The sequence below is a fragment of the Rhinoderma darwinii genome, chromosome 11 (assembly GCF_050947455.1).
Source record: "Rhinoderma darwinii isolate aRhiDar2 chromosome 11, aRhiDar2.hap1, whole genome shotgun sequence".
Classification (NCBI taxonomy): domain Eukaryota; kingdom Metazoa; phylum Chordata; class Amphibia; order Anura; family Rhinodermatidae; genus Rhinoderma; species Rhinoderma darwinii.
This window is the reverse complement of record NC_134697.1, coordinates 51796416-51813110: the sequence shown is the minus strand read 5'-3', so window position 1 is coordinate 51813110 and position 16695 is coordinate 51796416. Positions and strand designations below refer to the sequence as shown.

Here is a 16695-nt window from a genome sequence, read left to right as displayed (position 1 = left end):
TTAAAAATCTCAGTAAGGAGAAACCAGATAAATGTGAAATCTCATAACATCAATAGTATTTAAGTGGGATCTTGATCTTCTCTTTTTGACTGACATATACAGACTTCTGTTATACCATTCCAGTGGTATATCCGAGTCCCTGACCTGTCGATGTCACTTAGATTTTGGGCCCTTTCATGTTACGTCACCAAGCCGTGCCACTACTTTCTGGGTTTCCCGTGACGTCATCAGGTTGCGCCGCTTGTTGTCATGCTCTACTTGCTGGGTTCTTTCACGTGACGTCACCAGGCCGCGCCGCTGGTTGTTATGCTGTCCTCTACTTGCTGGGTCCTTTCACGTGACGTCATTAGTCTGTGCCGCTCGTTGTCATGCTCTACTTGCTGGGTCCTTTCACGTGACGTCATCAGGCCGCGCCGCTGGTTGTCATGCTGTCCTCTACTTGCTGGGTCCTTTCACGTGACGTCATTAGTCTGTGCCGCTCGTTGTCATGCTCTACTTGCTGGGTCCTTTCACGTGACGTCATCAGGCCGCGCCGCTGGTTGTCATGCTGCTCTTGCTGGGGACTTATGAGCTGGAATGCTAGCGAGTGCAGACAGCGGCCGACGGCTTATATAGTCCTGTCTATGTGGCCTCCTCGCAATGTACATGAAGAGAGTATCGTCCTTGGCTAGATGCTGCTTCCAGGCATCCACACGGAGCTTGCAGTCTCCAGCGCACCGAGGGAATGGTGTCTTTAGTTCGGTGACCGGATGGTCGAGGACGCGGTCTCTGTACAGTTCTTTTTCTAGTGATAACAGCAAGCGCCTGGATACATCATTATTCGTCCCTGTGGAACTTAAAAATACAGATGGACCGGACTCAGACATTGGGGCTGAACTAACCCAGCCTCTTAATAAGAGTAAGTCTGGGGGCTGGGGATGTTGTGTAGTGGGCAGCATATGCCTCAACTAGACTCATTCCTGTAGCAGGGGTCAGTAACCTTAGGCAATCCAGCTGTTGTGAAACTACAACACCCAGCATGCACTCAGCCAAAGGCTTTATTATTTCCATCCAAAGACTGTCCGGGTATGCTGGGAATAGTAGTTTTTCAACAGCTGGAGTTCTGAAGGATGCTGACCCCATCTGTAGGGGATTATGGTGCTGGGTATTAGTCCCAAGTTGTACCCGGCATTGTTCACTGCCGCTCCATGAGCGGTGTCTGGTATTGCAGATCAATCAACATAATGGGGATGAGCTGCAAAACTAGACACAGCCTATGGACATGACCCTTTTATATAATCCCCTTATTGATGGATTTCATTTGTTAATAAATATGTGATCATCGTTGTTTCAATGAAACTACACACGAAAAATGTTGTTTTTGCATTGACAATGCGCCATACTGGTACCTTATACTTATACTTTGCATGTTATGTTTGAGATTTAGTAAAGTTGATTTAGTCATAAAGTAATAAATATAATGGACAGCAGGGTGACCTGATACCTATGGAAAAAAATGACAATACTCAGGACTGTAACTATAACAAGGGGGCTTCCTCTAGTCTAGATCAGGGGTGCACAACCTGCAACCCACAAAGCTGTTCTGTGTGGCTGCTATTGTTATGGGGGTATAAACTGCTAGGGTATGTTCACACGCTTAACAAAAAACGGCTGTAAAATACGGAGCTGTTTTCAAGGGAAAACAGCCTCTGATTTACAGCAGTTTTTTATGCATCAATGAAATGCCATTTTTCCCATTGAAATCAATGGGCAGATGTTTGGAGGCGTTCAGCCCCCGTGTTTTCAGCTATTTTTCGTGGCGTTTACGGCCAGAAAAACTGCAGAAAATAGACCGGTGAACATACCCTTACTGTGTTATGCCTAGCACAGGCGTGCGGGGCGGTGCATGACTGGTGTTCTCTCTTTGGTCCCCTTTGAATTCATCTGTCATTCACTGCCACTTCAGGCCTTGCACTAGGCATAATGCGTTGTGCTGTTTTACCTAGAGTGATCCTTTAAAGGCGTATTCCAGTCTGAGAGATTTGTGGCATATCCCCTGATCAGCACTCCAGAGAGAATGGGATGAGGGGGAGACGTGGCCACACATACGTTTTGCTCTCTCTATAATAGTTTATGGGAGTTGCGAAGCGACCATAAAATTGGAACTCACCTGCCGAACATTTATGGCATATACTGGCGATATGAGAGAGCAGGGGTCCCCTGTCACCCATTGTGCATTAGAATTTCACCTGCAGCAAGTCTTAAAGGGAAGGGGAAGAGCTGGCTCTGACTCCATTATAGAGTATGTAGTCAAGAAAACAGCCCAGCATGCTTCTCTTTTTTTTTAATTTTTTTTATGACGGGTGGGGGTGCCACAAAACAATTTTGTACAGGGTGCCATCTAACCTGAGGCCGGCCCTGGTCACAGACAGGTGTCTAAGCAATTTATGGATTCATCAGCTGTGCGACCAAATTTTAACAGTAAGTTATCCTTTATTCATAGTGAGGAGACCCAGGCACAGCCCATGGTCAGAAGTGGCACTGTTTCTGGAGAAAATTAACAGCAAACCATTTTTTCTAATCTAAAAACATTTCCTTTGTGACACAACGGGAAAAAAAAAAAGCTAGGAATCCCGATTTTGCTAGGACCGAAGGCGCTCACCCCACCCCCATATTTACCGATATTCTGGGGATCCTTGGAGGTCTTCACATAGGCTGCTCCTCCACTGCAGTTGCCCGGGACTCTCTGAAGGTAATAATTCCCCAGGCAGCTCATGACAACTACTTCTCGGGACCTTCAACCTTGGTGGAGGAGTCGCCAGTATGAAGACCCCCCATTAATCTTTGGAACAGCAGGGGTCAGGGAGTGGGGTGAGTGGCTTACCTCCAGGTCAATTGGGGCATTTTTAGTTTTTCCCCGGAAGTTCACTTTAGGATCTAAAAAACTGAGTGTGTCTTTTTACCCATAGATATTGAACTGCTATCTGGTATATATTCCTTTATAATAAAGTATATTTGGTTTTTAGGTGAAGTATTGAACGTTTTAAACAAGTTTTACAGAAGAAAAGAAATCCAAAAACTGGCCACAGAGAATGGGTTGGATGGTAAGAAATGACTGTATATTCGCTTAGCTTCCAGCTCAACATAGATGAGCAATGATCCTTCCTACTGGACACTACTGTATGTGAAGGAGTTATTACTAGACCGCTGTGGACAGATCCCAGGAGCCACGTAGCCAATGCTTTCCTGCTGGAAGATATCTTTTTTTTTTTTTTTTTCCTATTGATATTTATGGAGGTTCTTATTGCCTGGCTACTAAAATATCCAGATTCCTGGTATGGCCGAACAGGCTCCTAAATTCTACAGTAATTTGTCCACAACTGACATAACCTAGAACTAAATAATCAACTGCTTGGTGACGTGCTCAGTATTTCTTTAGCATGGTCATCTGATATCTAATGGTGGTCCGCTTTGTTTTATTTCTATATTTAGAGCTTTGGTCAGCCTTCTATCTTTGTTGTTAATGTATAAGACTACATTGCATCTAAAGTGTACTTAAAGGGATATCTGAAGAATTGGGGTCCCACGACCTCCTTCCTGCCCGGTGAGTGAGCCGCAACATCCAGGCGGAGGGTGAATGGAGAGTTGGCTGTTCATATCGGAGGACCCCCATCCTCCAGACAGGTCCTGTGTATATGCTATCAATGTCTGAGATCAGAATACCCCCTTAATTTGAACTGACCGTGACCTGTTACTGTCCACATTCAGAGCTGCATGCAAAATTTATCTCGACAGCTTCTTGGCTCTGATCTCGCATCTCTAGGTGAACCCCTTCCGGTTTACTTTCTGTACGGAGCATGTTCTACTTTTAGGATTTTATCTGTTGTCCCAGAATTGATTGATTTCAAGCAGAATTTAAGATGCATCACTGAATGTAAATGTAGTAAAGACATGATGTAACTTAAGATAAGCAAAGAACAAATTACCCTTTTTTTTTTTTTCCATACTTTTTTCTCAGTTAGGCCCCATGCACAGGACTATAGTTTCCATTTGTAATTACGGATGAAATTACGGACCCATTTATTTCTATTGGCCACTGACACCTTTCCGTATGTTTACGAATGTGTATTCGTGCCGTGGAAATTATCCGCATAATATAGAACATATCTGTTTCTTGTCTGCACTTCTATGGGCGCTTCTGTAATTGCGGTCGGCTATGGATGTGTATCCGTAACCATCGGATCTGTATTTGTGGACAATAAAATCTCTTACGGTCATGTGCATTAGTCCTTACTGTTTCTTGTTTCTGTCCATGATTAGCTATAATGTTGACGTGTATTATTCGGCTTGCTTACAGCTCGTCTTTTTCATCAAGCTTTTATAAGCTTCAGAAGATATGTTATGGAAAGTGACACTCTGCAAGTGGATCTACACATTGTCTTGAATGATATTTGCTGTGGCGTTGGTATGTGTACTGCAAATCATAACTTTCTTATTAACATCTGTACAAATAATCTCTGCTGCCGGTCACATTACAACATACCGGGATGTCAGAAGTTACAATGAATCCTGTTAGCTGAGAGATCTCGAAGGTAAATGTTGGCTGCTCTCTTACAGACATAAATAGGGCAATAATGATCATGTGCACTGCAAACCCATGGGAGTGCTGTCAACATTTAATTAAAGGGATCACTAAGCTAACATCCAAAAAGAGGGGATTCCCGCCCGCCCGCTTCTCCGCGCGTAGTCCGGCCTCCTGGGATGACGTAGCAGGCCATGTGACCACTTCAGATTGTGATTGGCTGCAGCGGTCACATGGGATGCAACGTCATCCCAGGAGGCTGGACTGCAGGAAGGAGAGACTTATGGGTAAGTATGATTTATTTCTTTTTTCCCAGAGTTGCGATTTTTGCGGCGTAATCGCTACGAATCCATCGCAAAACTTGGCTTTCTGTTGCAGGATTTGCATCCCCATTGAATTCAATGGGGAAAAACGCGCAACAGAAAAAAACGAAACGCAGCATAAATTGACATGCTGCGGAATTAAATTCTGCACTGCAGGTCAATTTATTAACGTTTACGCTGTGGTTTTTCCCCGCAGCGTGGGCATTAGATTTTCGAAATCTCATCCACTGTGCTGCTACTTTAAATGCTGCGGAATTTCCGCACACATTTCCGTTGTGGAAATTCTGCACGGTTTACGCTTCCATTGTAGTGTAAACGCTGCAGAATTTTCGCAACGGAAATGTGTGCGGAAATTCCGCAGCATTTACAGTAGCAGCAAAGTGGATGAGACTTGAACAATTGTCATGCATACATTGCAGAGAAAATCGACATATGCGGTGCGTTTTTTTAAAATCTGCAGTATGTCAATTTATGCTGCTTATTCTTTGCTTTTATGTTGTCGGTTTTTCCCATTTAATTCAATAGGGAGGTAAAACCCACAACAAATAACAGATGTGGCAAAATTGCAAATCAAATTTCACTGTCTAGTTAGATAGAAGATTAAATTGTGCTCCCACAATATGAGTAAATTATATTATATGGTTCACTGAAGTAACAATAAAGTAAAAAATACCTTTTTATTTAGTAACTAGTTAAAAACAGGGGTACACACCACTGTAAACATAAGCCCCACCGTGATTGTTAAAAAACGTATTAAACAGAAAACACTGAGTCATTATAATACATCTAACTCGGTGTTTTTGGATATTTTGTCTGAAACCAGCATATATCTAGGGCACATCAATAGTACACTCCCCAAATGAAGCACAGGTGTCCGAAATAATCGGGTCTCCTAGTGCTGGGTGTAACTCAATATGACTATCCCCAATGCAAACATTCCATAAACAATACAACGACCCTACGCGTTTCAGGTACTCATCCTCAGGGGTCCGTATAATGGTAACTCTGGCCTTCACACCAGCGATAGAATCCTTTGAACAGCAGGTATTCTGCTGTAAGTCACGGCAAAGATGCGCGTATCGATGTCAACGGCATATTGAGTTACACCCAGCACTAGGAGACCCGATTATTTCGGACACCTGTGCTTCATTTGGGGAGTGTACTATTGATGTGCCCTAGATATATGCTGGTTTCAGACAAAATATCCAAAAACACCGAGTTAGATGTATTATAATGACTCAGTGTTTTCTGTTTAATACGTTTTTTAACAATCACGGTGGGGCTTATGTTTACAGTGGTGTGTACCCCTGTTTTTAACTAGTTACTAAATAAAAAAATTGCAAATCAGAAAAAAAACTAAAAAAACTTAATTTGTTTTAAAATTATTACCCAAAAAAAAAGTTAACAGTTGCATTGTCATAAAGAGACGTTCCCCTGTTCTCCGTGCAGCCCGGCCTCCTGGGATGACGTTTCATCCCACATGACTGCTGCAGCGGTCACATCGGTTCTTTCATCATCCCAGGAGGCCGGGCTGCACGGAGAACAGAGGGATGTGTCGCTTGGACACCAACTGAGGGTAAGTAATAGCTTTTTATATATTTTTTTCCTTCAACCACTGCTTTCTGTAGTGGAAATTCCGTCCAAAAATCTGCACCGCGATTTAGTGCGTTTTTTTCGGGCTGAATTTTCTTACGTTTCTTGGTCTGATATGCGGCAGCATATCTGACCCGTGGGAACCCAGCCCTAAGGTGATATTTCCACTTTTCATTCATCGTTTTTCAAAAAATGCCCCTTTTAAACATCAGAGCAATGTGTCGGCCCTGACTTACCCGCTAAGTTTCCTAAAGCTGCTGTCCTGGAGGAAGAAAGTATGTTCTTTAGTAATGGCTTTCTTCTTTGTTTAGGCCACATGGATGATATTTTCCCATTCTTCATGAGGCACGCCAGACAGGTCTTCCCGATGCTGGATTGTATCGATGATCTTCGGAAAATAAGTGACTTAAGATTACCTCCTAATTGGTATGGTTGTTTCTCCTCCGTTTGGCTACCATTACTATAAATACCTAGCATGTAAATAGTGATGTGGTGTATAATGGGTCAAATGGAAAAACCAGTCATGTTAAATAAATGAAAGCTTTGTCGCTTTCATCTATCTTTTTAATACCGTAAAACTCTCGAACTTCCAGTCTGGATCGCTTTATCTTAAGGGGCTTATGTGGGCACCGAAAAGTATTAGCAGTATACTCACTGCAGTATGTGGGTACACTCGCTGATATACATGCTGGTCCCCCGTCACGCGGATCGTGAAATTTTAATAGATTTCTATAGAGTTGTCGGGGGATCGGAAGTCTAGTGGCACAGTCTTCCTTCATAACGACATGACTCTTCATCATGTGACCGGCCCCGCTGTACTCCATGTACGAGCAGGAGCAGTAGTACAGCGATTACATAGAGTGCAGCGGGCCGGTCACATGACGAAGAGTCGTGTCGTCATCAAGGAAGACTGTGCAACTAGATTTCAGGGACCGGAATGTATATTCGCGCTTGCAGTGAGTACTTTCCGGCCCCTGTAACCTATGTATGTATGAATGAATATATGATTTCAGTATGGAAATAAGATGCTCTGGTTTCCATCGGTATGAACATTTCTTTCTCTGGTTTTCCTATAGGTATCCTGAAGCAAGAGCCATTCAGCGCAAGATTATTTTTCACGCTGGACCTACTAACAGTGGCAAAACATATCATGCGATTCAGAGATACCTGAGTGCCAAGTCTGGGATATATTGTGGTCCGTTAAAGCTGCTTGCCCATGAGATCTACAGGAAGAGCAATGACGCGGTGAGGATGGCTTTATATTGTGACTGCATCGTATATTATTTTACTAGCTCTACATACGTCATCCAGTGAGAAAAATTATACTATTATTATCCAGATCCATTATGATGTATTGCTTCTAGCAAAATGCACTACATCCTTGGTTAAAGCCTTGTGACGTGGAAAACGCTGCTGATAACAGGTGGATAATATATATTTATTTTCCACTTTTCTTTTCTTGCTGTAGGGCGTTTCTTGTGATCTGATCACTGGGGAGGAGCTGATCTATGTTGATCCAGAAGGAAAGCCATCGGCACATGCAGCATGCACAGTAGAGATGTGCAATGTGAACACCCCTTGTATGTAATGCCGTGCATGCGTCATACATTCCGCACGCCACGTCATTATTTTCTAGGTGTTATGATATTAATTTTGTACCTTTTTTTTTTTTTCTTTTTTTTAAATAGATGAGGTAGCTGTAATAGATGAAATTCAGATGATCAGAGATCCTGGTAGGGGTTGGGCTTGGACAAGAGCACTCTTGGGTAACTGTATTTTTGTACTGCTTTTTTTTATTCATTTTTTTTCCACCTTTATTTACTCTTGTTTTTTTGTTTTGTTTTTACTCTGTGCCCCCCCCCCCCCATCCCCATTGCTTTATCGCCCTTACTCTTCAATTGATGTTCGAACTTCCTTTCCAGGACTTTGTGCACAAGAAGTCCATCTATGTGGGGAAGCGGCTGCTATTAATTTAGTGACGGAGCTGATGTACACAACTGGTGAAGAAGTAGAGGTAACGTTGCTTTGATCTTATGTCCATTATTTTTATTAGATTTTTTCAGAGGGGTGCTATATAGAGGTCAGCAATATAAATAGCTGCAGTTCTCATCCCTACTGGATTATTCAAGTGCTTCAGAGCAGATTTACCAAGTCAAAGGATGGGGGATTCTCACGTGGGATTAAACTTTCACCTCACTTAAGTCAATAAAAATACATTCAAGAAGGAGTTTTCTAATATAGACCTTATCTGAAAAACACTTCCAGCGCTGACCAATGTAAATATGCATGAGACAGTTTTTTTGTGGTTATTTTTGTATTTCTGTTCAAGGACTAATGCAGTTCTTAGTTGGAGGATAATTAAGCGTACAGCAGATAAGTTAGGTCTCATGCGTTCTCCGGATGGGGGTGCATGGACTTCACTACTGATGTGTAATACATAGACTTAGGCGTGCCATGTGCTGCCATATGGTGCCCCTGTGAGGAACTGTGTTCTCCCTTTTAGAAGTAATGGCTCTTGGAGAGAATACCTCTATAATTTGGCACGTGATGCTGTATTCAATAACTTTTGTTTCTATCAGAATCCACAGGGGGGGGGGAAATAACCTCTGTGTGACTTCATGTGAAATTTAAGGCTCGCAGAGGTACAGAATGGGCCAATAGATTTGTATTCTGGATACATGTGACGCAGATCCTTAATAAGGCTGTGTGCATGAGGCCTTAGGTTAAATAAGAGAGCGAGTAAAGGGAGCAAAACGGTTAATAATTTTTTAAAGGACTGCGGGAGCGGTTATTATAAATAAAAAATAAAAAAACTTTTTTTTTTTTTTGTTCTTGAGGTACGGAATTATGAAAGACTGACAGCTCTCAAGACTTTGGATCATGCACTTCAGTCATTGAATAATCTCAGGCCTGGCGACTGTATCGTTTGTTTCAATAAGAATGACATCTTTTCTGTGAGCCGGCAGATTGAGGCGCGGGGCTTAGAATGTGCTGTCATTTATGGTAGCCTACCTCCGGGTGAGTCATTCTATCCTTGGCATGAAAATGATAAACCTTCATTGTAACGTATTACAGTATTTTTAAAGGACTACTGGCATGAGATGGTGACACTCTGATAAAAGTGCAATTAGAATAGCTCCCATAGATCTGTCCTGTAAGCCGATTGCTCTAGAATGGACATGCAGGCATCACTTCTGTAGACGAGCACTGTTAGTCAGCAGATCTCTTCCAATGAGTGGTGCCAACCCATTCTAATGTTTTTAGAGCTTTTTCAGAGAACTGAGTAGGCAGCGTACAGAACCCTGAACTGTAGTTCTGGAGCTGAACAGAGAGAGCGCTCTGCACCCACTATTCTAACTACCTTCAGTATCTTATAGATGCATATATCTAAAGTGCCACTATCTCATGACCATGTTAAAGTGTAGCTAAACGTTTAACAAACTTCTGACATGTCGTAGTGACATGTCAGAAGTTTTGATTGGTGAGGGTCCGAGCACTGAGCCCCCACGAATCGCTAAAACAAAGCAGCTAATGCTCTCGTGTGACCGCTCACCCGCTTAGTTTCTGTTCGGATTTTTCCTGAAATGGATGTATCGGAGAACGGACTCAATAGAAAGTCTATGAGCCCGTACTCCGATACATCGGATTTATGGAAAAAGCCGAACAGACATGAAGTACTTTAAGCATAAACTACTCTACTCTATTAACATTTTATTTTTCTTTTAGGGACAAAAATAGCTCAAGCCAACAAATTTAATGACCCAGATGATCCGTGCAAAATCCTGGTGGCCACAGATGCTATTGGAATGGGACTGAACTTGTATGTGTACATTTTTGCTTTGTTTTTTTATCTGCACAGTCAGGAATTTGTTATAATTTACAGATAAATATTCTAAATGTATATTTATCTAACGAAAGGCTTTGTTCACATCTGCGTTGGAGGTTTCGGTTGGAGTCTCCGTTGCAGATTACGACACAAATGCTCCAAAAAAAGCATGCAGCACAATTTTGACCGACACCATTACGGAAACCCAACGAAACACATTAAATTCAATGGGGCCTGTCGGGCGCCATTGGTGTTCATCATAGGACTGATCCATCACAGCAGTGAGTTCTGTTTTTTTTTTTTGCTCCTATGACAAAACAGATAAATGGAATACCTAGCGCAGATGTGAACACCTAAGGGTATGTGCACACACACTAATTACGTCCGTAATTGACGGACGTATTTCGGCCGCAAGTCCCGGACCGAACACAGTGCAGGGAGCCGGGCTCCTAGCGTCGCACTTATGTACGATGCTAGGAGTCCCTGCCTCTCCGTGGAACTACTGTCCTGTACTGAAAACATGATTACAGTACGGGACAGTTGTCCTGCAGAGAGGCAGGGACTCCTAGCGTCGTATATAACTATGATGCTAGGAGCCCGGCTCCCTGCACTGTGTTCGGTCCGGGACTTGCGGCCGAAATACGTCCGTCAATTACGGACGTAATTAGTGTGTGTGTGCACATACCCTAAGACTTCATTCACATTCGTGTATAAGATCAGTATTTTGCATCCATTTTTTTTTTTAAAGCCAAAACCAGTGGTAAATCCTAAGCACAGAAAAAGGATTATGGAAATCTGTATTTATTTATTGTTATCCACTCTTAATTTCCTCTTTAAAGAGAATGCATAATACTGAATAAATACGCAAGTGTGAATAAGGCTTATTACGGTAAGTTGACTAGTGATATCACAGAATGGCATTGTTAGAACATTTTGAAGCCGCGGTATATACAAGGATTTGTCCCATTCATCTAATGTATTAGACATGTAAAATTGCACGGAATGTGGTTTCATTTGCTTTATTAGAGTATGCAAAGCTGCCGCATCATGAGTATTCTGAATTGTATGTAACTAGTTCTATTTTGTCTAATACGTGGGTCACTTGATAAAAATGTATCTACTACAATGGAACTATTAGCCAGGCAGTCACAATGACTTGTGATAAGATTTCAGATTAAGGTAAAGGGAGAGCTGGCATGAACCAGTGCTTTAGGGTAAAGGTTGTTTGGTGTTTTACAAGTTTATATTCTTTGTTCTGCTACTGAAAAATCATGTATACTTGTCCACCTAAAGCAATTTAACATATCAAGGTCAATTCTTTAGCTGTTTGTATCTCTGAGAATGGCCGTGACATTTGAATCATCCCTTTTAGTGAGGTGAACCTACACTTATGTATTAGGAAAAAGGTGTTAATACAATTTCCTAATGTATACAGTGAAATTCACTTCATCCAGTATCCGGTAATCCAGAAATCTCAGCACTTGTTCATGGTCTTGGGAAATTCCAGATGACGCAGCCGGGTCCTGGAATACATGTATTTTTTGTACTTGGTCTTCAGGTCACAGACTTGTATACTGAATGTCACTATAGCTCGGGGATTACTAACCGTCTTGGTCTGTGGTATAGGTATCATGACTGACTTTGGCTTTTCTCATTTTTGGTTATTAGGAGCATAAAGAGAATCGTTTTCAATTCCTTATTGAAACCAACAGTGAATGAGAAGGGGGAGAAAGAGATTGATACTATAACCACTTCCCAGGCGCTGCAAATAGCCGGCAGAGCGGGCAGGTTCAGCTCCATGTTTAAAGAAGGTGAAGTGACCACCATGGTCCAGGACGATCTACCTCTGCTGAAGGAAATTCTGGACAAACCGGTCCATGATATACAGGTGAGGGACAATACAAGCTGTAATTGGGACTCGTAGTTTCTGTCCATAGTGCTGGCACTAATCTGCCGAATATTTAGATGACCGATGCTTTAGTAAAAAGTTCTTGGTAGGCTTCGTTCACATATGCGTCGGGGTTCGCGTCAGACTTTTCCGTCAGAACAGAAACCATAGCTTTCCGTTTGCATTACCATTAATTCACTGGTAAAGCTTCCATTGCTGATTGTTTCAGTTTGTCTCCGTTCTGTAAGGCTTTAGTTTTTTCAGTGGAATGAATAGCATAATCGACTACGCTATTCCGACAAAAACACTGAAAACTTACGGAACGTAGACAAATGGAAGCCATTCGCAACAAAAGCGTTACCACTGAAATCAATGGTAATGCACATGGAAAGCTGACGGAACCGTGACATAGATGTGAACGAAGACGTATTTGGTAGCAGAATCTCTAGCTTGGTGCCATTGCGAAAGTGGTAACTTTCCAGCTTCAGGATCAGCCAGATCTCACTATTGCCTTGTTTTTATAGTGTGACCGTACATTTGGTTATTGAAATGAACCATATAATGCCATACAAATTGTGTAGCCGCTGCTTTTGTGTCGAAGATTGCTAATGTAACAAAATCCTTTTATTTTTTTATTAGGCGGCAGGATTGCATCCCACAGCAGAGCAGATTGAAATGTTTGCTTACCATTTGCCTGACGCTACTCTCGCGAACCTCATAGTAAGTATGCTGCTATGTTATATTGTGTTTTGTGTGATTTAAAAAAAAAATAAAATACTATAATTTTTTCCCATACGTTAGCGAATTCTTACCACTTTCTGGGATTGGCTGTAGTAGAGCAATCGGCATTCAACTTTCAAACGAATCCTTCTCTTGGGACGCTGCTGAACTTCAGTAGAATTATAATTGGTATTTGAAACAGCTGATCGCAGTGCTGCCAAGAGTTGGACCCGCACCAATCAGATATTGATGGCCTATCCTTTATCTCACCGATTAACCCCTTCAACAGCCTGCCTGGAGCTGGCCCTACACATTACATTGTCAGAATCTGCTGACAACGTAATGATTATGGGGGTCTTACGACTGCATTTGACCTCACATTGAAACATGCACGTGGGCATATCCGAAATAGAAGTATATCCTTTACAACAGAAGCTTTATATGTGGAAGGGGCAATACAAGTGTATTTGTGTTTATCGGCTGCGATGCAAGCAGCATTTGTGTTTTAAATACAAGTCACTTACCATATTTTTTTCTACTTCTCTCCGAATTTTAGGACATATTTGTCAGTCTCTCTCAAGTGGATGGACTTTATTTTGTGTGCAATATCGATGATTTTAAATTTGTTGCTGACATGATCCAGCATATACCCTTAAACTTAAGAGCGCGTTACGTGTTTTGCACCGCTCCCATAAACCGGAATTTGCCATTTGTTTGCACATCACTACTAAAGGTGAGGATGACTTTCTTGGATCACAAATGGTTAACCTCTTAACCATTTGTTTTTTATTCAGTATTTTATAAAGCAACTGTTCCATAAGTATGCCTATACTGTGGATCTACACATTATTACCATAGTTCTTAAACCTGTATTCACTGTTTTTCTGTTCACTCTTATTGGCGGTTCTAATAAAATTCTGTCTTGGCTTCTTTAGTTTGCCCGTCAGTTCAGCAGGAATGAGCCCCTTACCTTCCAGTGGGTTTGTAAGCATGTCAGCTGGCCTGTTACCTCTCCAAAAACCATCAAAGATCTAATGCATCTAGAAGCTGTACATGACATCCTTGACCTTTATCTGTGGTTCAGGTAAGTTTGAACTTTATCCTTACCCCTATCACAGACAGATGTTAGGAAAAATAGCCGGCTTTTCTAATACTTGCAGTGTATAAGATAGCTGTCGGTTGAAGGAGTGTTTAGCCGACCGCTAGCTCTTATGACCGCCCCATAAATCTGTACCCGTGGCTCAGATGAGTATCCATTTTTATTTCAATAGGAGAGTATCTTTTGGCATTTGATTTTTTGCCAGATCCTGCTGACATTAATAAAATGTGTATGTGCAGCTTAAGGCCACATGCACGCGTTGCGTATCTTGCTGCGAAAAATACACGCCAAAACCACAGCAACACACAGGAAATTCTCAGGTAAAAACTGCAGCTAATCGTGTGTTTTTCGGTGCGTTTTTTTAAGTTTTGGTGCGTTTTTATGCTGCGGGTTTTGAAGCGGTTTTTCACAGTACTAGGCAGATACAATAAACAAGCGGAAGCGCAAGATAAATTGACATGCTGCAGATTCTAAGATCCGCACCGCAGGTCAATTTATGTGCAAAAAAAATACTGCAGTGTTCCCTGCAGATTTCCTGGAATCTCATTGACTATGCTGGTACTGTATTACGCTGCGCTTTTGCCGCACGCTAATACGCACGGCAAAACGTATCGTGTGCATTAACCCTAAAGGCCTTTTTACATGGGCCAATGAACGGGCAAACGATTGTTGATAAGAACACTCATTCCGATCATTTCCCTGTGTAAACAGGACAACGATCCAGCAAACACTTATTCATCGGCTGATCGTATATTTTATGCAGCAATAAATATTATCGTTGTCGTCAGCACATCTCCCTGCGTAAACAGGAAGATGTGCTGCCGACCGAATGGAAACGAACGATTGTAGTGATCATTGCTCGTCCCCATACATAACCAAGCATTGCTCCTTGTGAAAGCAATATCAGGCCATGTAAACAGAGCGCAAGTCCGGTCATAGACTTAAGATAACGGCCTACTCTACTTCTCCATTAAGAAATGGACTTGCATGGCAGAGTATGAATGTTTATTTTTGTAAGGACAAGGTGATAAGAAACCGCCATTCTCATGCATCTGATGGGGACAAAGGTTCGGGAAGATTGAAATCCAACCCAATTACCTTTTTTCCTGGCGGTGAGAAAGATGTTGGGGAACCATCAGACATGAGATTATCAGATGTCTAAGTTCACAGCTATTGCTGGATAAATCCTGGTAACTAGAAAATCAGTCCTGGCGACCGGGTTGTGCTCCCTGCCCTTTACACATTAGGTAGTTTGGTTCTTACATCCTCAGGGTGCAGATACAATTGTATCCTGCTGCCTATAAGATCCCATAGGATCCCTGTGCATACCGGCGCGATGATGACGTCACTAGATCTCGACGGCCTACTTGTGGATCCTGTCTCGCCGCCTCAGGCTGCAGGACTAAGGAGGCTGTGGAGCTCCATTCTTCGCAAGAATTTGACTTGTGCGTATATAGTTTTTATTTGTTTGGGGGGCACCTGGGCACTATTTAAAATGGCGGGGCTGAGGGTGGCACCATCTACAAGGGGCACGGAGTGCTGCACTATCCACGCTGGTTTTTACACTACCAGTAGTGGTCAGCACGTATCGTCTAGCCCTTTTTTTTATTTTTTTATTAGAACGTGAATTTAAGGGCTCGGCTGGTGGATACGTGCAGACCAATTCTCGCAGCATAAAAACCAGAAGGTAAATGGGGGCATGACGAAAATAACTTGGTTTGAAAAGTATACGTTTGGAAACCCCCCCTTTTTAAAAGTCCTATCGGCGTCCCAATGCTATGTGTGCCGCGCATGACATTGTGACGTTGAATGACGTGAGGACCCGCAATGGATACAGGGCCCAGCAGAGAGTATCACACGTGTCAGATGGCAACAAAGTGAACTTTTGTACCAGGTCCCATGAGCCTTTAGCTAAGCCCTTGCTTGTGGATGATGGTTGGCTGCTGTGAAAGTAGGATTAGAACTACTGGATAAGTAGTGGGCCTGCTCTTATGATGCGGAGGAGTGGTACATCCTGCTGATGTACAGTGCAGCTGTCTAAAACGTACCTGTCTTTGTTTGCACTGCAGTGTGTTTTATACATACTATTGGGTGTAGTAAATTCTGCATATTAATTTGAACTCTTATTTCTTTATCAGTTACCGCTTCATGGATATGTTTCCGGATGCTGGGCTTGTCAGGGCTATTCAGAAAGAGCTGGATTCTATCATTCAGATAGGAGTTCATAGCATCACCAAACTCATCAGAGCCTCCGAGAGCAGGACAGCACTTCAAATCGTCGACGAAACTTCTGCGGACTCAGAAAATGTTCTGGATGACACTCAAACACCTGGACCTAGAAAAGTCCGGGGAACTAAGACACTTCCAGCTAAATCTGAACCACAGAAAGTATCTCTCACATCTAGACTGGTTCAGGACGGACTCCTTACACCGGACATGCTAAAACAGCTGGAGAAAGAATGGATGTCTCGTCAGCACAGTCGCAGTAACCAAACCAGATTACATGAACTGGACATTTTAAAAAAGACCAGAAAGAAGAAATAGCAAAATAGCATATATACACTTTTATATTTTATTATTGTAAAATAAAAAAAACACTGTATAGTAAAACATTCTTTTTTTGTGTAATATTAAAGGGGTTGTTTCACTACAGAGATCCCCTTTTATTTATCCATACCTGAAATT

The 16695-nt window shown here is 42.3% G+C and overlaps 1 protein-coding gene across 1 annotated transcript; it reads left to right on the top strand.

Annotated features, from left to right (window-relative positions):
* The first annotated feature begins 546 nt into the window (after positions 1-546).
* SUPV3L1 (Suv3 like RNA helicase) lies at positions 547-16620 on the top strand. Its single transcript, XM_075841450.1, has 15 exons — positions 547-898; positions 3006-3083; positions 4337-4444; positions 6789-6903; positions 7554-7722; positions 7946-8057; positions 8166-8243; positions 8400-8491; positions 9315-9495; positions 10204-10297; positions 11972-12191; positions 12831-12911; positions 13468-13644; positions 13847-13995; positions 16149-16620. Exons 1-15 carry the CDS (start codon positions 640-642, stop codon positions 16552-16554), a joined length of 2319 nt encoding a protein of 772 aa, XP_075697565.1. The 5' UTR covers positions 547-639; the 3' UTR covers positions 16555-16620.
* Positions 16621-16695: the final 75 nt, after the last annotated feature.

What these genes read in the sequence shown, in the direction of transcription:
- SUPV3L1 (XM_075841450.1), top strand. Translation starts at nt 640, where the DNA reads ATGTACATGAAGAGAGTATCGTCCTTGGCTAGATGCTGCTTCCAGGCA. An exon ending in TTATGGTAGCCTACCTCCGG is followed by an intron (nt 9,496 to 10,203) that starts GTGAGTCATTCT and finishes TTTTTCTTTTAG; the next exon opens with GGACAAAAATAGCTCAAGCC. An exon ending in ATTGGAATGGGACTGAACTT is followed by an intron (nt 10,298 to 11,971) that starts GTATGTGTACAT and finishes TTTGGTTATTAG; the next exon opens with GAGCATAAAGAGAATCGTTT.